This window comes from Natator depressus, chromosome 9, assembly GCF_965152275.1.
Source record: "Natator depressus isolate rNatDep1 chromosome 9, rNatDep2.hap1, whole genome shotgun sequence".
Classification (NCBI taxonomy): Eukaryota; Metazoa; Chordata; order Testudines; family Cheloniidae; genus Natator; species Natator depressus.
Window position 1 is genome coordinate 79,196,921 of NC_134242.1, and position 19,236 is coordinate 79,216,156.

Below are 19,236 nucleotides of genomic sequence, written 5' to 3' on the forward strand. Positions count from 1 at the left end.
CACTTGCGAGTTACAGCACAATAAAGGAGCCCTGGGCGCACTAGCTCACTACTCGTCCACACTGGCAAGGCACGTAGAGCGCTCTGACTCTGCGGCAACAGCGCTACTGGTACTCCACCTCGGCGAGTGGAATAACGTTTGCTGTGCCACCGCTGGAGTGCCATGGCTCCAGTGTGAACGAGGTGTTGCATTATTGTTCTCTGATCAGCCTCCGGAAATGTCCAATAATCCCCTTAAGTCAAGTGTGCCTATCTTGTCATTTTTTGGAATCGCTGCAGGAATGCGGATATGCCCTTTGAAAGCTCCGTTTCTGACAGCAGGCTGCTTATCTGCTCCTAGACAAAGCAACCGTTAGTGTGGAATGCTGTGTGTGAGAGAGGGAGAGGGGTCTGCTGCTGTCTGAACTTACAAGACAGCATGCTGACATGCTCTCAGCCCCCCAAAAACCCACTCTCTCTCCCCCCACATACACACAACACACTCCCTGTCACACTCCACCCCCCCCGAACCCCATTTGAAAAGCACGTTGCAGCCACTTGCATGCTGGGATAGCTCCCCATAATGCACCGCTCCCAGTGCCACTGCAAGTGCCACAAATGTGGCCACACCAGTGCACTTGAAGCTGTCAGTGTGGACAGACTGCAGCGCTTTCCCTACTGCGCTCTCCGAAGGCTGGTTTAACTCAAAGCGCTCTACATCTGCAAGTGTAGCCATGCCCTGAGAGCGAAAACAAATCCCAAAGAAACCTCAGTGCTTCTGCATATCTTTGGACAACTGAGCATCAATTAAAATGTCAAACATGTCTCTCAAAATTATTGGAGCATTTTTTCTGTGTGATTTAATTTAGCTTTTCATCAAAATCATGAAATTTTCCAACCGACTCTCAGGAGTCACTTATACGTCACTGTATCGTTTCAGTTAAAAGAGCAACAACCCACAACCCTCAAGGGGAGGAACTCGGCTCCCTTCCACTACTATCAACCTTTGACATAATTAGCTGTGACAAATTGATTTAAAGTGTGGCTGCAGGAAGAGGAGTAAGAAAGCTCTGCTCTGCCTTGTGGGCGTTGTAGTCTTTCCTCTTGCACATGCCTCGGCTGCAATAAGGAACTGGACTCTAACTCCCATAGTTCCCATTAGATTATACCGCACAGGCTCAGAGTCCATATGCCCGGAGTGGGTGGCTACATTGTGTCTATTGTATGGGTTGATTTTTGTTTTGTTTTGTTTTTTGGGGCTGGCATTTTGTACATCACGGGAGGTTTAAATTGGAGTGAAAAGCATGGCTGATGAGCAAGAAATCATGTGCAAACTGGAGAGCATCAAAGAGATCAGGTATGTTTTCTTTTGTGCAGCATCAGTAACACTAAGCTATTTTCCCTCTCCTTGAAGGAGTGAATGAGTTATACCGATTTGAAGACGCTACTGTTATGTTACAAAATAAAATAAAATTTAAAAAAAAACCCACCACAACGAAAAACCCTGGGATGAAAGCTGGAGATAATTTTTTTAAGTAGGAAAAGAAGCATCTGCTGAGAGTGGGTGCCGTGAAACATGCATTACAGGGCGGGGATTGTCATGTTTTTCCAGGGAATTAGCCTTAAGTAATAAAAAGGGGGTGGAGGTGGCAGCTATGAATGGACAACTGGAGATCTGTTTTAAAGCAGTTGTGTTTTTTTTTAAATTATTATTTATTCAGGTAAACTGTTAGGATTTTTTTTTACACATTCATTCCTAACATTCTTCTGGTTGGCTGCATCAAGGAAATGTTTGAAGGGAGGTGGGGGAGAAAATTACAGAACATAATGTATGTACGTGAGCCAAATAGGCATCCAGAGCACAGAAGCTGCTTTGAAATCAGGGAGGTGGGGTTGGGAAGTGCTTTTTTTTAAAAATAAAATGTATTGATTTGGCTGGACTCACTTATAATACCCTTCAAAAGTGTCTGCTTAGCTAATATTTTGGGTGATATGCATTGCAACAGTGTTGTGGCTTGCAGAGGAATTTGGGAGGGGGGGTTCTTGTGGGGAGGGATTGAAAGGAAAGAAAACTGCATCTTGGGAGATCTGTTTAGCCAGCTTATTTCTCTCTCACACCCCCATTTGGAGAAGGAGTTAGGGTTAGGGGTGTTGTGTGAAGTCAGACTGGTGAATGTTCCCTGTTCCCTTCCTGTTGTTTATTGTGGTCCTCTCCGCTGAAGGGGTTATTGGGGGCATAGGGTGGAATGATGATGATGAAGCAGGGACACAATGGCACTAAGGCTGCTATTGCTTTTTCTTAAAGAGGTTTACCAGCAAGGCAAGAAGCTGGGTCTCTCCACTCTTCAGTGCAATCCAGTATACCATTAATTTTTATATAGTGGCCTTCGTAGAGTGAATCACAGGACATGTTGCAGGAAGAGTCAATCATAAGCAACAATGCATGGCACCATGGCTTTAAATGCTCAGTTTGCGCCTTTTCATTTATGAACATGATGTTCTGGTTATTACCTGAGTTGCATGCATTTAGCATGAATTTGTGCATTTAATAGCAAAGGCATGTAATAAGGAAAGTGCAATAATTTTGAAAGTAGCTGAGAGGAAGAACAAACAGCCTTGACTGGGATATATATGTAGGTATTTATACCATGCTCATCTGCATGGTGAGTTGTGTTTTATATTTTTGTATCGGGAAAACGTAAGAGGTTATCTATGGAGTGCGGATGGGGAGGGGGAAATCAATAAAACAAAGAATAAAAAATGTCACTGTAACATGCTCAGTTTTAAACCTGTATTAATCGATTGAGAAAAGAAACTGAAATCAAACCACAGAATAAGCAACAATTCAATTACTATAGTTTTTATAGTCCTTACACCTTTAACAAAATCTCCTAGTTGGAATATTGACTATGTAGAAGCAAATTATTCTTCCATGCAAGGGCCAAGTCCTTCCTCATGCAAAAACTGCTCCCATGAATAATGGTGGCAAGACCAGGCCCCAAATTATTTTTATATATAGTGTACCAAAATACGTATAATGAGAGACAGGACAGTGAATATGTTCCAGATTGATACTGAGGCTCTGAAACTTCTGTGCTCAACTGCCAGAATTGTCATCTTTTAAAACAGATAATCAGCCAGTTACAGTTCTGTTGAGACCTGATTGTTGTAAAATTGGATTTAAATATCTGATCCATTTTCTGCTTGGTTGTTACAATGCTTTGTATTTGGGAACTTCAGGTACATTCAGTTTTCTGATTCAAAGGTGAATTTAACTGTAATTATTTAATTTGACACACTTTGCTGTTGTAATTATTGGCCTTGTTGTAAATTATGGTGCCATGAAAGTGAAATGAAGATCTGTGAAATCTAAGAATCCTTCTACATCAGAGGGCTAAATCCTGATTACCAAATTGACCTAAATAGACAGTCACATTTAACTGAACGGGACAGATCAGGTGAATAAGGCATGTTGGTTTTGGCTCAAAATAGGCCAGATAAGAAATCACAAGCTCTGGATATTTGTACTTTTATGCCCGTTTTATTTTAAAGTAAATAAACAAATTTCATGTGCTTAAAAGGCTCCGCCATACTCTAATTATTGTTTATATTAATTTGTACTCTGTCTGCCCTGTTCCACATGCAGAGTTAAAAGGGCCTTTATAAATAAAATCACTAGCTGAAAAAAGCAAAATTTGCCCTATTATTTTCTCTCACTTGATGTCTCTTTTGGAGACCCTTTCCTATATTACGCCAAATGTTTATATTTATTAAAGAGACTTTATTGAGGTTTCAGGGGATGTCAGAGCCTGATCCTGAAAACACTTCTGTACATGCTTAATTGGAAAGCAATGAGATTACTCTAGTCAGTAAATTTAAGTATGCATGTAAGGCCCCAATCCAGCAAAGATTTATGCATGTGCTTGACTTTATGCACTGAGTAGTCCCATTGCCATCAGTGGAACTACTCACAGTGGTCAAACGAAGCACATATGTAAATCTATGCAGGATTGGGCTCCAGCATTCCTCCTGGGGAGAGGATGAGTGAGAGAGAGAATGAACCGCCCATGATAGATGGTAGTCACTTCCTGAGGACACTCAGGCCTAGTCTACACTAAAAAGTTAGGTCGAAGGAAGCCGCCTTAAGTTGACCTGTTAATGTATGTGTCTACACTACCGGGTCCTTTACGCTGACCTAAGTCGCTTCTAATGTCAACTTCTGTAATCTGCTTCTGCAAGAGGCGTAGCGCTTAATTCGATTTTCATGGGTCGACTGTGAGGTAGTGCAGATGCAGCGTTGTGTAATTCAACTTAATTGGCCTCCAGGTGGTGTCCCACAATGCTCATCTGTGACTGCTCTGGAGATCATTCTCAACTTGGCTGCACTGCAGCCAGGTACACAGGAAACAGCCCCTCCCCTGCTAAAGCACTGGGAATTTTTGATTTCCGATTTCCTGTTTGATCAGCATTGGGAGCATGCCAGCTTGAGCACAGCTAATCGTGGAGACTGTCCGCCCCAAACACGCTCCAAGCTGGTCTGCACGGGAGGTGGAGGATCTCATCGCTGTGCGGGGAGAAGAGTCTGTGCAGGCAGAGCTCCGATCCAGCAGAAGAAATGCTGACATCTATGCCAAGATCGCTTGTGGAATGGGGGAGAAGGGCTACACAAGGGACACCCAGCAGTGCTGTGTGAAAATAAAAACTTCGCTAAGTGTACCAGAAGGCAACAGAGGCTGGACCCCACACATGCCAGTTCTACAACAAGCTGCATGCGATTCTCGAGGGTGACCCTACCAGCACTCCCACAAGCAACGTGGACACCTCACAGGTGTGTGAGTCTAGGGACAACAAGGAGAATGATACACCCCCACACACACATTGCAGATCGCCAAACCACGCAGCAGCTAATGTGCCTTTACTGTGCTCGGCATGGGTTGGCAAGTAGTTTAAAGTGGCTGATAGGGGACTGGGGCCCCACATGAGAGATTCCCCAATTTTGGAGTAAAAACGTTTTCCCCCACCTTGTTCAACAGTGGTGAAGGGCCACTGTTTGACTAGCTAACTCTGCTCCCAACATGAGTCTGCCATAAACTTTATTAAAAGTGCGGTCACCCATGACCCGGGGGTGGGGGGGGAAGGGAGCCTACTCACCATGGCTGGAGCAGCAAAACAGCATAGTGAATGGTTACGGATTCTGATTATGTTATGGCTTGCACCTAGTGTAATAAGGGTTTGTTTTTTTATGAAAGCGGCCTTGCTATGGAAACATTTTATTCATGTACAATGGCTCCTTTAGTTTTCCCCATGACTGACAGCTGGAAATGTGTCCTTCGGCGTGTCATGAACACCTGAAAGCAGACTTTCGGTGATTAGAAGGAGGAGAAAGAGAACGCGGGAGGACATATTCACCAAGATAATGAACGCCTCCGGGACAGCTGACACAGAGCTGAAAGCGTGGAGGATTTCACTGTCCGAGAAGTTAGACATGGACATGGAGAGCAGGAAAGCTTCTAATGAGCAAGAGTGTGCGGCACAGGACAAGATGCTTCGGATTATGAGGGACCAAGCAGACATGTTGAGGTGTCTGGTTGAACTGCAGGAACAGAAGCAGGTGGGTAGAGTCCCTCTGCAGATCCTGGTGGACAGCCAGCCAGCATCTCCTGGCGCAGAATCACCCTCCCACAAGCGTTCCATGAGGCATGGGCCAAAAGTCCATTATCCCTTTCACTTAACTCAGGGGGAGGGTACAAGGAACAGAAGGCATCCATTCACAGACCTTTGATGGTCTGGAATGGGGTGTTATGTTACACAGCTGAAAATGTTTCTCCCGTTCCAACTTTACAACCCCTTTTCCCCAAGATTCCCTTTTTTTTCTGTTCTCCCTCTTTACTTATGTTTGTTAAATAAAGTAAATGGATTTGAGAAATAGATGTTCTTTATTGAGTAGAAGCAGTGGGCTTGGGTGGGGGTCAATGTTCCCTCTAATTTTTGACAGGCCGTGTGCGCAAAAAATTTCTTCTGTGCACATTTTTGACAGGCTGTGCGCACAAAAAATTTCTTCTGTGCAAATTTTTGTGTGCGTGGTGTTTTGCCTTGTGCGCGGGGTTTAGGATCTGTGTGCACATGCACATGCGCACAGCTTAGAGGGAACAGTGGTGGGGGGGTTGGCTTTACAGGGACAGTGATACAAGGCAGGTGAAGGTTTGGGAAAGCACAATGCAGACAAACCGCTCACATTACTGTGACTCATTATTGAAACGGCTTTTCAAAGCCTCGCAGATACGCAGTACCCCTTGCTGTGATCTTCTTATTGCCCTGGTGTCTGGCTGCTCAAAAATGGCTATCATGAGATCTGTCTCAACTGCCCACCGCTGCAGAAAATTTCCCCCCTTTTTTTCACAGATACTATGGAGCACACAGCAGGCAGCTATAACCATGGGGATGTTCTCTTCACTAAGGTCCAACCTTGTTAGTAAACGTCTCCAGTGCCCTTTCAAATGACCAAAGGCACATTCAACCACCATTCTGCACTTGCTGAGTCTATAGTTGAACTGTTCCTTACTGCTGTCCAGACGGCTAGTATATGGCTTCATGAACCATGGGAGCAAGAGGTAGACTGGGTCCCCCAGGATAACTATAGGCATCTCAACGTTGTCAGTGTTCATTTTGTGGTCTGGAAAGAAAGTCCCGGATTGCAGCTTTTTGAACAGATCCAAGTTCCTAAAGATGCACGCATCATGAACCTTTCCCGCCCTTCCTACATTGATGTTGGTGAAACACCCCCTGTGATCCACCAGCACTTGCAACACCATTGAAAAGTATCCCTTTCGGTTTATGTACTCTTTGGCAAGGTGGTCTGGTGCCAAGATGGGGATATGCATGCCATCTATTGCCGCACCTTAATTAGGAAACCCCATCGCAGCAAAACAATCCACTATGTCCTGCACATTTCCCAGACTCACTACCCTTCATAGCAGAAGTCGATTAATGGCCCTGCACACTTGGAGCACATTAGCTCCCATGGTTACCTACTCCAAATTGATTCCCCACTGACCGGTAACTGTCTGGTGTTGCAAGCTTCCAAATAGCGATCGCCACTCGCTTCTCCACTGTCAGAGCAGCTCTCATTTTTGTGTTGTTGAACTGCAGGGCAGGGGAAAGCTCTTCACAAAGTTCTGGGAAGGTGGCCTTCTGCAGTCAAAAGTTCTGCAGCCACTGCTCGTCATCCCTACCTGGAAAACGATGCGGTCCCACCAATCGGTGCTTGTTTCACGGGACCAGAAATGGTGCTCAACAGAGTGCAGCTGCTCTGTGACTGCCAGCAGCAACTGCGAATTGTTTTTTTCAATGACTTGCAGCAGGGCTTCTTGCAGGACATCGCTATGTTCCATGCGGCAGACCCTACTTCGGCTTTGGAAATACTGCAGGAGAAGGTGCGAGGTATTTGAGATGCTCACAGTGAGAGCTCACAACTGAGCAGGCTACATGCTTCTGTGGTTATGGCATATGCGTGGCAGTTTTAAGGCGCGAAAACCACTGGGTTGTTTGTTGTTGAGAACAGTGCATCATGGGATGCCGACGCAATGTTCCCATTCTCCCCTGCAACAATGTTTTGGTCCCATGAGGCATTGCACAAACTTCCCAAAACACACTGCGGCAAGTTGGACTTGGGGATAGCTACCCACGATGCACTGCTTTGTGCATCGATGCAGGCGCTGCTAGTGAAGACGCACTCCATCGAGACAATGAGCATGGTGTGGCCACGCACAATCAACTTAGTTAATTTGGGGGCTTGAGGTCGAATTAAATAAAGTCAGCTTGATTTTGTAGTGTAGACAGGCCCTCAGACAGTATGATGAGGAGGGCAGTATAGGAACTTAGAATGGAAAATAATAGAAATGAGAGCAGAATCAACTATGTAGGCTAGGTCCCAAATTTAGGTTTTTGTTTTCAAAAATACATATTTTAAATGCCCTAATATTAATGGAAATGTCTTCATACTTTATGTGTACTTTGTTTTTTAATATTAAAAGTTAATTGTTTAGGTTGGAATAGTCCCCTGAAACTACAATGTTGTTGCATTCTGGCAGCACACTGGAACTAGAAAATGAAACTGACTAGTAACAGCAAAGAAATACCTTGCAATGCCAGCTACAAAAGTGCCATGCGAATGCCTGTTCTCACTTTCAGCTGACATTGTAAATAAGAAGCAGGCGGCAGTATCTCCCGTAAATGTAAACAAACTTGTTTGTTTTAGTGATTGGCTGAACAAGAGGTAGGACTGAGTGGATTTGTAGGCTCTAAAGTTTTACATTATTTTGTTTTTGAGTGCAGTTATGTAACAAAAAAAATCTACATTTGTAAGTTACACTTTCACGATAAAGAGATTGCACTACAGTACTTGTATGAGGTGAATTGGAAAATACTATTTCTTTTGTTTATCATTTTTACAGTGCAAATATTTGTCATCAAAATAATATAAAGTGAGCCCTGTACACTTTGTGTTGTAATAGAAATCAATATATTTGAAACTGTAGAAAAACATCCAAAAATATTTAATACATTTCAACTGGTATTCTATTGTTTAACTGTGTGATTAATCATGATTGATTTTTTTTTGAGTTAACTGTGATTAATCAACAGCCCTACTTCTTTTGTGATGGCTACAAGAAATTGACCAAGTATAAGGGATAGTATAGTTAATATATTTACTTTTTAAAATTACATAATGTATATTGAAAAGTGCATATATTTTGATTGAATCCCTCTGTCCCATCCTTGCTTCCAAATGTACTGGTGCAAAGTTCTGTTCCTTTGCAAAGTCCCATTACGGTCAATGGCACTTCACATGGAGTCAGTTCAGCGCTAACGGATCTGGATGGAGGGCTGAGGCATCAGACAGTAAACTCTTCTGGGCATTGACTGTCTTCTGTCTGAGTGAGAATGCCTAGCATATTTTGGATGCTCCTGGAAAGCACATAATTAATAATAGTGCACTGAAAAATTCACATTACTCACAATGTGTAAAGTTAAGCATTTGTGTAAATCTCTGTAAGACTGGGCCCTAACACCATAGAATAACAAATTTAAATACCAGTTGCTCTAATTCTCGTCATCCTCCCACTCAAAAGTAATAAATCTTAATATAAAATAAATAAAAATACATTCATTTTCTAAAACTGTTAAGACATCATGTACATCCTGTCTCCTCAGTGGATGAAAGACTGCTCTCTAAACTTTTGTAAATTTGTGAGTTATAGAGTTGTATGATATGTTTTTCTTCTTAATTTTCATCAGATTGCCAGTTATGAATGTTTGCTTCATATAGAGAAAATGGCACTATTAATCCTGAAAGGAAAAAGTATGACAACTTTATTATTATTGCTAAATAACTCCCTGGAGTTTACTGTGGTCATTTTAAAAATTCTTAAGTGACCATTAATTCTTCACAGAGGCTAATACACTTTGACCTGGGCCACTGGAACTGAAGTCCAGTCAGCAACTACTTTCTTGTTGAAATAAACCCTGCCTCTGGCTCCAGAAATCAATGCGTTCAGGTAGCCATTTGTTTTGACAAAATGGTCTCTGGCTTGATTAGGAGATGACTTTTATCGATATAATGCTTTTATCGCTGACTGTTTTTTTCCAGCCGTTTTTACTTTGATGGGCTGATTCTGATTCTTCAAAACTGGGACAGTTGGCTTCCTTTTTAAAAAAATGTTTGCATCTATATAAAACATGTAATATTCTCTTTAATAACACATGGTATATACCACATGAAATATACCTGCTTATAGCTTAGGGATGCCACTCATCTGGATTTTACCCAGACAGTCCAGTTTTTGGCTTCTGTGTCTGGGTGCCATTTAGGGTGGCCAGAAGCCTGTTTTTTGACCGGAAAGTCTGGTCAAAAAGGGGACCTGGCAGTATCTGGTCAGATGTACTGATGGACATCAAAAGTCTGGTCTCTGCAGGGTGTGGGGAGGCACGGGTCATTAACCCACGCTAGCCCATGTTCATCTGGGGCTGCCTCCTGCCTGCAGGCAGGCTCCTAGTCATGCTGCAGCAGCTCCCATTCCAGCTCTGGAGCACAGGGAGCCCAGCTCGTGGGGTGGGGTGTAAGGTGGAAACAATTCAGCGAGCAGTGGGGGTGGGGGGAGAGAGGAGCAAGCGATGGGGGCGGGGGGTAGAGCGGGGTCTTGGTGGAAGAGGCAGGGCAGGGCATGAGGCCTTAGGGGTCTGGTTACCAGCAATTAGAAAGGTGGCAACCCTACTGTAACTGTAAAATATTCATCTAGGTGAATATCTTTGTAAATGTCTCTGGGTGACCTCTGAGTCGATCCAATTCCATGTCTGGCTTTGTACTATGCACACCTCTGCTTCCAGCTTTTCTACTCCCCAGTGTAATGGTGCTGATCAGAAGCAACATTATTCCAAACTGGTTCAGGTTTATTCATCTAGAGGGAGATTTTTTATTTTTAAGGCTGTTTTTAAAATGTATCCTGTGATGAAGGACGTTGTTGTATTTTGTTCCAAGGGAGCATGTAAAATCTCATTCAGGATTTTTTAAAAAAAATCTCCTTTTATTGATATTATCACTGTTGGACATTCCTGCTATGGGCATGTTACACTCTAGAAAAATAACCTGTGGTGCTGTTTTTTGGATCTCCTGCAGTTATCTCAGTCCCACCCATAAAACTTGTCACAAGAGCCAGAATTTGTTACCCAAAGACTTGATCCTGGTCCATTTGAAGTTCTTTGGTCAGATTTTGATTGCTCAACAGAATGATCACAGTTCCTCTGGTTTTCATTTTCAGTCTGTTTGAAGCTATAGACTACTTTAAAAATGCACGAGGGGAGGGATCAGAAGTACCGGAGGCTTAGGTAGGTATTGTATTTGTTCTTGGAATTGGACACAAGGGATGTAAGAGGAGGGCTAACAGAAGCAACTCCAAAGCCTTCACAATAGCAGAGCTGGTGGGCACAGTTCTGATGAAAGCAGGGGCTATATCTCTAAGATCATGTCTATGGAAAGTGAAGATTGGAATATAATTGAATCATGGCCTGGCAAAACTGGATTGGGAACTAGAACAGGTTTTTGACTGTCTGGGCAATTGTTTTAAAATGGAGATGGTCATGAAGCAGTGCTGATTCAACTAATAGTAAGCATAGCTTTGCTGTGTTGCTTAAACAGCCAGTCCTCCTCTCCTAGCTTTGGAGGGAAAGACATTGCTCCAGACTCCATAGCTTTTATGTGTAGAAATATGGGGTGGTACCACTTTAAAAAGAAGAAACAAAAACTGGAATGTAGAACAAAGGGAGCTGCAGTTACAAATAGCATTAAAGGCTGGAGGTCAGCAGGAAAATGGGAGGCTACCCTGTAGACTGCAGGTGGAATTTTAGATGCTTTGAAATGCCATCAGAACTTTTACTGTCTTGGAGCATCCTTTGTATAAAGCAAAAGTCTACATTTTAGTGTCTCAGTCTACTGTCGAGATAGCTGGCATTTGCATCCTATACTCCATTTCTCAGAAGCCCCTTTAAAGCCCAGCAGGAATAAACATTTCTCTAGAATTTCCTCTTTCGTGATTAAGGTTTAATCATGACTGATACAATGCTGAACACAATTGTCCTGGTCTACAGAAACTGCTAAATCGTGGTAAATTTCATGTAATCTAGCTCTATGGTCCAATACAATAAAAAGTTGTCGTGGAGACAAGACCAATGACAGAGCTGGGATTAGAACCCAGGAGTTCCCTGATTCCAGGATTCTGCACAGACCACCCCAGTCTTTCAAAGATATACTTTAGTTCTGACTTTATCAACAACTTTTGCCAGTCCCCTGCTATCGATGTGAACACATTTGCTTGTGTGTGTGTATAGTGAGTCTTTAAGCAAACAGAATTTACATTGACATTACGGCAGTTGTCCCTTTATATTTGTAATTTCCATTGGGTTGTAGGAATAAGACTTTGCAGATGGAAAAGATTAAGGCACGCCTGAAGGCAGAGTTTGAAGCCCTGGAATCGGAGGAGAGGCACCTGAAGGAATACAAGCAGGAGATGGACCTTCTGCTGCAGGAAAAGATGGCGCACGTGGAGGAGCTGCGGCTGATCCATGCTGACATAAATGTGGTATGTAGCAGTGGGATTGTGGGCAGGATATACTTTATATATAGTCCCATATGGATTGTCCTAAGGATATACAGTTGACAGATTAGAGATATGCAACCTGAGCTTTCCTGACAGCATGAAAGGATTATACAGATGGTATCAAATGAGTTAAATTTAGTCACTGTTAGTGCTCGTCTGTATCAGGCAAGATGATTTTCAATAATAGACACCGGATTTAGGTTAAAGGGAACGAACAACCGAGCCCATTGCTGCTGCAATGGTACCAGCAGTCATAGTAACGTTATTCTGACTCTTCCTAGCAAATAACCCTCTTAGTGCTGCCTAATTTAACACCTAGAACCTGGGAGGCTTTGGCAGCTGTCTGGCATTTGGGTTGTTTTCTTTTTGGGAAGCAGGGATAGTGGGATGGTTTGTTATGTTTGCATAGTGCCTAGAATCAGAGGGTCTTGATTTCTCCCTGAGACAACTAAGCACTGCTGCAATACAAATAGTAAAACAAGCAGGAGAGTGAAGGATATTAATACAATAATAATGCATCCGATGAAGTGAGCTGAAGCTCACGAAAGCTCATGCTCAAATAAATTGGTTAGTCTCTAAGGTGCCACAAGTACTCCTTTTCTTTTTGCGAATACAGACTAACACGGCTGTTACTCTGAAACCTGTCATTATGCAAGGCACTGCATTTAGCCGTATGGAGTGGAAATCTGTCAACTGCATGAAAAAACTTGCATCCGATGAAGTGAGCTGTAGCTCACGAAAGCTCATGCTCAAATAAATTGGTTAGTCTCTAAGGTGCCACTAGTACTCCTTTTCTTAATACAAAATAGGTAGACTAATGATTAGAGGGGTATCCTGGAGAGTGCTGAGGATTTGTGAATTGCTGGGTTTGCAAAACCATTCTGAATTAGCAACTCCGTTCACCAGCAATTTTAAACCCACACTTTTTCCTTCTCTTAAGGGTGAGTAATTATTTTTAAAATGTTGAGCTAAAGGGAAGCCTGGACTCTGTATTAGGGATGGAAAAAGCTCCCAAAATGTGGGTAGGCACAAGTGGGTGCCTCGAATATGTGGCACATACACCACCTTCATTTGTCATTAGAATTTTCTCACCCCCTCCACTCCCTGCTTCTCTTTCATGCTGTCCCACTTGCACTTGATGTTTCCATCAGATTATCTGCTGCTTCTCTCACTCTCTTTCCCGAAAAGAAAAGGAGTACTTGTGGCACCTTACAGACTAACAGATTTATTTGAGCAGACTAACACGGCTGCTACTCTGAAACCTCTCTTTCCCAAGTGGAACATGAACTCAGCAACATCAGAGTTAAACTTTTAAATCTATGGGGTATTTGGAAAGGCTTGAAATAATGCAAATGAGTTGGCCCTGCCCCAGTGGAGATTTTTTTTTAAAGATTATTTTTATAACCTTCCTTGAGAATCTTTCCAAAGTGCCCAACACAACAACATTGCCCGGCCTAATTGCTTCCAGACTGCTTTTTCCCTGACCATATTTCACCCCCCCCCCCCCCCCGGAATGTTAACTCCTTATTTGGCCATTTCATTGTCTGCCTATTCTCTTCCAATCTGAACGTGAAAAGCTCCACTCTCTAAAGGACAGCATCATCTTTGCACTCTGCCACCTCTGGCTGGTGAATCAGAGAGCTGTGAATGGAGCAATTTGCTAAGCAAATGTCTCCTCCTGTTTCAGATGGAGAACACCATCAAGCAGTCTGAGAATGACCTCAACAAGCTCTTGGAGTCCACTCGACGCCTGCATGAAGAGTACAAGCCCCTGAAGGAGCACGTAGATGCCCTGCGGATGACTCTGGGCTTGCAGAGGCTGCCAGATCTGTGTGAGGAGGAAGAGAAACTCTCTCTTGAGTATGTCTCCAGATCAAACAATATTTGGCCTTGTATACAGTTATGATTCTGTTGGCATTTTGTCATTTTTGTTTCTGGGCCCAGCTGGAAGGTAGGAACTCAGAGGCAATCATGAAAAACAAAATTAATTGAAAGTGGAGGAAGCACGTATGTGCGACAGAAATTAACCAGCCATTTACAAGCCTCCAAAAGGGTTCTGTCTGAATATGGGGCAAAGATCGAAGTTACATTTAGATCAGCCAAAGCTGCAAACCCCAGCGCTGACCTGCAAATTAAAGGGTGTTTGGATCGAAGGTTTTGGTTCTACTCTATCTCTAATTTTACATTACTTTGTACTTTTTTCAAAGGATCCATTTCTTCCATTTGAGTAGCAGGTATGGGTATGATGCAAGGGAGGAGAGGAACCCAAAACTACTACATGAGTGTCTTTAGTGAGTCTTGGTCAGAATTCAAATTTGTGCTATAGCTGTTAAAAAAAACACAGAATCTAATCTGGTAAGCTGTGGCTGAATCCAGATGGTTGGATCTATGGAAGAAATGTAAAGGATATGCTCTTCTTTTTGAAAACCAAGGAGGACGTTAATGCTTCTCCCGAGAATGGCCCATCTAGCCTTGTATCCAGCAGAGACCAACCAACCCCTCATGCTTCAAGGGAAGGGGACAAATTCTCTGCTTTGGTTCATGCGATCTTATTGGGTGGGGACATGGAGATTTCTTCCTGATCCACTATGAATAACCTGATCCTCCTGTGGTCTTAAATATATAAAATCAACTCTTACCCCTGGAACATATTAAATGAATAACTATGCAGTTCATCCCTCGCTGCAGAATTGTGCTCCAAAATCTCAGTTTATATTAAAAACGAAGAACAAAAAACATTTCTTAGGGCTGGTTGTTGCAGATAAAACTTGGAAAACAAGAACCTGAAACATAGTATATCAACTTCGCTATAATTATGCCATTAACTAGTTACATATCGAATCTGGCTCATTAACTTTAAAAAAAACCTAGATATTGAGAGTGGATGGAATTCATTATTTAACAAGTCTTCTCCATCTATATTAGGATGATCCTTAATTATTGATCGTCAGTGGGCTTGTGTTTTTGGCCACATGTAGTATTTTAACTATTGTCATTATCCCATTTTAAAAAAATTGATCCAAATGAGTCCTTGGTGCAAGTCATTTGATTCTAGAGAAAGAAAACCAAAAAATTTTGGCCCATTATGTTTTAGCACAGAAGAGTCATTACAAATCAATGCTTGTTAAATAAATAAATGACAGGCCAGCAGTTGATTATAATTTTGGTTTGTTTTTGTATAGTTACTTTGAAAAGCAAAAAGCTGAATGGCAGACAGAACCACAAGAACCGCCCATTCCAGAATCTCTGGCTGCAGCTGCAGCTGCTGCCCAACAGCTACAAGTGGCTAGGAAACAGGACACCAGACAGACAGCAACTTTCAGACAACAGCCACCTCCAATGAAGGTGAGGCGTTGTCTCTTGGGTGTCAAATGGACAGGCTTGTCTCTTGGGTGATTGGAACATATCGTGTTCACAAAGGAATTAGCACTGAAAATAATGATGTGTCCAATTCTTATTTTGCCTGCTTTAGGGTAAACCAAGGGCAATTCCACTGAAGTTAATAGAGCTGCGCCAGTTCAGTTAGAGTTCAGAATCAGGCTCTGTATCTTGGATGACTCCCCCTGTAGGGACTCTTCAGTCATAGGGCAGATACTGCCAGTTTCTACTCGCTGTGCTTCCTGAGCTTGAGAAACATTATTGTTACAAGGTGAAAATATCAGGTACTAATGGGTTCTTCAAGCCAGCAGAGAAAGGCATGACAAGAACTAGCGGCCGGAAGTTAAAGCCAATTTCCAATTAGACATATGTCACACATTTTTAACAGAGAAGATGATTAACCATTAGAAGAAACTACTAAATCTATGTCTACACTATGGCTTATGTCGGCATAATTTATGTCACTCAGGTGTGAATAAACCACTCTCCTGAGCAACGTAAGTTACACTGGCATTAAGCGCTTGTGTGCACAGCGCTATATCGGCGGGAGAGCTTCTCCCGCAACATAGCTTCTGCCATCGCGGAGGTGGTTTTATTATGCCAATGGCAGAGCTCTCTCCCGTCAGCATAGAGTGTCTTCACATGCTGCAGCGGTGCAGCTGCATTGGTACAGCTATGCTGCTGCATCCCTGTATGTGTAGACATGTGCTAAGGAATGTAGTGGAGTCTCCATCTCTTGATGTCTTCAGATTAAATCTAGTTGCCTTTCCGAGGGTATGCCTGCTGGATGTGGAGGTGTAACTTCCAGCCTGGAGAGGCATATCTGTGCTAGCTTTGACCGAGCAAGCATGCTTAAAACTAGACTTGAAGTTGCAGTTACATGGGTGCTGGGATGGGCTAGCCACTCCAAGTATCCTTCGTATGTATTTTGGGTGGCCGGCCTGTCCCCCGCCCATGTAGCCATGACTACATTGCTTCTTTTTAAGGCACTAGTTCATTCAGAGCTAGCACGGGCATGTCTTCCTAAGCTGGAAGTTACATCTCCAGCTCCACTGCAGACATATCCTGAAAGATATGGTTTAGTCAAGCACAAGTTATTGGGCTCAATACAAGGATAAGTGGGTAGAATTCTATGTTGTATACAGGGGGTCAAACTAGATGATCTAGATAGAGGTGCCTTCTGGCTTAAAATCTATGGAATCACAGCTGGCCTCCTAAACAATTTTTCTGATACAGTCAGACATTGTCAGTACAAAAATCTTGAAAATGTGAGGGGAAGCTCAAAAAAAATTTGAATTTAATATCTAAATAAATGATAAACGGGGGGTGCACTGGCAGTTTTATTCATTTGAAAATTTAATTCAATAAATCCTTTAGTTTTCAACTGACCTGAAGTTGCTGTAGGATCTAGGAACCTTGCCGCAAAATTTAGTTCCAGAATTTAGTTCTGAGCATGCAGGGGCTTACTTATTTTTCCTGTACAGTATGTTAACTTATTAGAGCAGGAAACATGTTCAATAAGCAGTGTGTCTCAACAGAACTTCATGGGTTTATTACCTCACAGAGAAATAGGTTGCTAACAGGGTCCTGGTCCATGACTGGGACTCCTAGGCACTATTTCCATACAAATAAATTAATAAGATGTAACATTGCATTGCAGGCCTGTTTATCATGTCACCAGCAAATTCATCGGAACGCACCGATATGTCCACTCTGCAAAGCAAAAAGCCGGTCTCGGAATCCCAAAAAACCCAAGAGGAAACAGGATGAGTGAAACACAGAAAATCCATGGAGAAAACATGTGACCCATCCTAATCCCTTTCCAGTAGAACTGTAAACGTGGCCAGTTTATTGAAGTGCAGACTTAAGTATGACTTACCCATTGTTTTCTAGTTAATGTGACGTAAGCACAATGTTTCTGTTCCGTCTTAATTTCCATCCAGTCCTCACATTTTGGTTTTAGGAGAAGTGTTGATGGTGCTACACTTTAACATTTTAGTCATTCCATCTTTCTGACTCCTAAGCCAAGTGGAACTTCTAATGCAAGTAGTTTGAATGCCGATGACCACTTTGTATGATCCCTCCTGTGAAGATATATTTGAGGATACATGTTTCATAGTTAAATATGTTAGACTTAAGGTACCTGTACTGTACTTGCCAAAATGTCCCTGTGTTTTTCTATCTCTACACTGTTTGCCATACAGTATCTTTTGTCTATAAAACCAGAAAATTCTTAATGATCAAGTGTTACTACAGCAAGTTGGGGTTGTTGTTTTTTGGGGTTTTTTTGAGAGAAAGAGCGATGTTGCTAAAAGATTACTCTAATTTTCTCCTAACAGAAACCCACTTGAGGCACAGAAGTAGCTGAATATCCATTTGCTATGCTAAAGACCCATGCCTTGTCCTAACCAGCAAGATTACATGGGCTAGATATAGAGTAAAACTCAGTGTATCCAAGGATTTGGGGGTATATCTGAAATGACCAGGAAAAATAGGGATATGGGCGCATGGGAGATCAACATATAGTTCAGTTTTATGGGGTTTGATTGTATGGTTCCTACAGAAATGGATTAAAATTTGGGAAGGGGATCAAGCCGTTGTATCCATATTAATATTAAATTATGTCTAGCATCTTAATTAGGCCATTTTCAGCAATCGTAAGACTGACTTCAATTCAATTAAGAACTAACTAAGGCCTTATTATTCTTTTCAATAACACTTGAGATTACAGAAGGAGGGAGCCCCTTCCCTAGGTTTTTATCCTCCCCTCTCCCTTGCCCCACTCCTTCATCCATACTTGTGCTGGAGTGGTTGTATTAAGGCAGAGGTTCCCAAACTGTGGGACACCCCCCCCCCCCAGGGGGGCATGGAGAAACATTCAGGTTTGGGGGAGCCCAGGCCAACCCCCATGGAGAACGGAGAGGGAGGGATATCCAGCTCCGCTCTGCCCCCAGCTCCGCTCCAGCGCCAGCCTGGGCCCCTGGCTCCTGATCCTGAACACAGCTCCACTTCTGGCCCTGACCCATCTCCTGACCACAGCTCCTCGGGGTGGGGTGGGGTGGGGTGAAGAATAGATTCCATTACTGGTAAGGGGAGGCGTGACAGAAAAAGTTAGGGGACCACTGTATTAAAGATTTTTGTTTGTTAGTTAAAAAAACACAGAATAAGCCACACCCTGGCCTCTGGTGAGGAGACTTTACCTGCTGCTGGGGACCATACAAGCCCACTTAAAAAGCTTTTGCTGGCCAAAGCACATGAATTGCCCTAAGTCCCCCCCTTGCTTCCCACAGGGTGACAGTGTGGTTGTATTAATTTAGATGGAATAAATGTGCCAAAGGTGTTAACATAACCTAGTCTCTGTCCAGAGTTTGCTATACAGAGACATCAGCCTGCTTAGTACCATGGCAAACACACCATTAAAAATCCTATTAACCTTTTATTAAAGATACAGAAAAGAAGGAAAAACAGTTAAAGCATTTGAAATGTGCAGTATTAAATAAGGCTTTAATTTTATACTTGTTTCCTTGTTCCCTTTAGCTGGAAAGAGTTTTAGAAGGAAAAACTCCTTGTTGGACAGTCTCCTCAAAGATGGTAATAACTGTCCGATTGAGGAAAAGAGAAGAAGTTAGTTGATCTGGGCTGTAGCTGTTGTTGTTCCTGTTAAAGTCCGATCCCATTTCGTCCCAGTTGGTGTTTGGGAGTCAGCTGGAACCAGTAGGGTGGTGATG

General features: G+C 42.7%; 1 protein-coding gene across 3 annotated transcripts; it reads left to right on the top strand.

Annotated features, from left to right (window-relative positions):
* The first annotated feature begins 1,111 nt into the window (after positions 1–1,111).
* ZC4H2 (zinc finger C4H2-type containing) lies at positions 1,112–18,954 on the top strand. Of its 3 annotated transcripts, XM_074963146.1 has the most exons (6): positions 4,672–4,806; positions 5,275–5,589; positions 11,941–12,112; positions 13,818–13,990; positions 15,313–15,475; positions 17,169–18,954. In XM_074963146.1, the coding sequence occupies exons 3-6, from the start codon at positions 11,957–11,959 to the stop codon at positions 17,280–17,282; spliced, it is 606 nt and encodes a 201-aa protein (XP_074819247.1). In that variant the 5' UTR covers positions 4,672–4,806; positions 5,275–5,589; positions 11,941–11,956; the 3' UTR covers positions 17,283–18,954. The 3 variants fall into 3 exon arrangements, with proteins under 3 accessions (XP_074819248.1, XP_074819246.1, XP_074819247.1); XM_074963145.1 differs by lacking the exons at positions 4,672–4,806; positions 5,275–5,589 and adding an exon at positions 1,114–1,335; XM_074963147.1 differs by lacking the exons at positions 4,672–4,806; positions 5,275–5,589; positions 15,313–15,475 and adding an exon at positions 1,112–1,335.
* Positions 18,955–19,236: the final 282 nt, after the last annotated feature.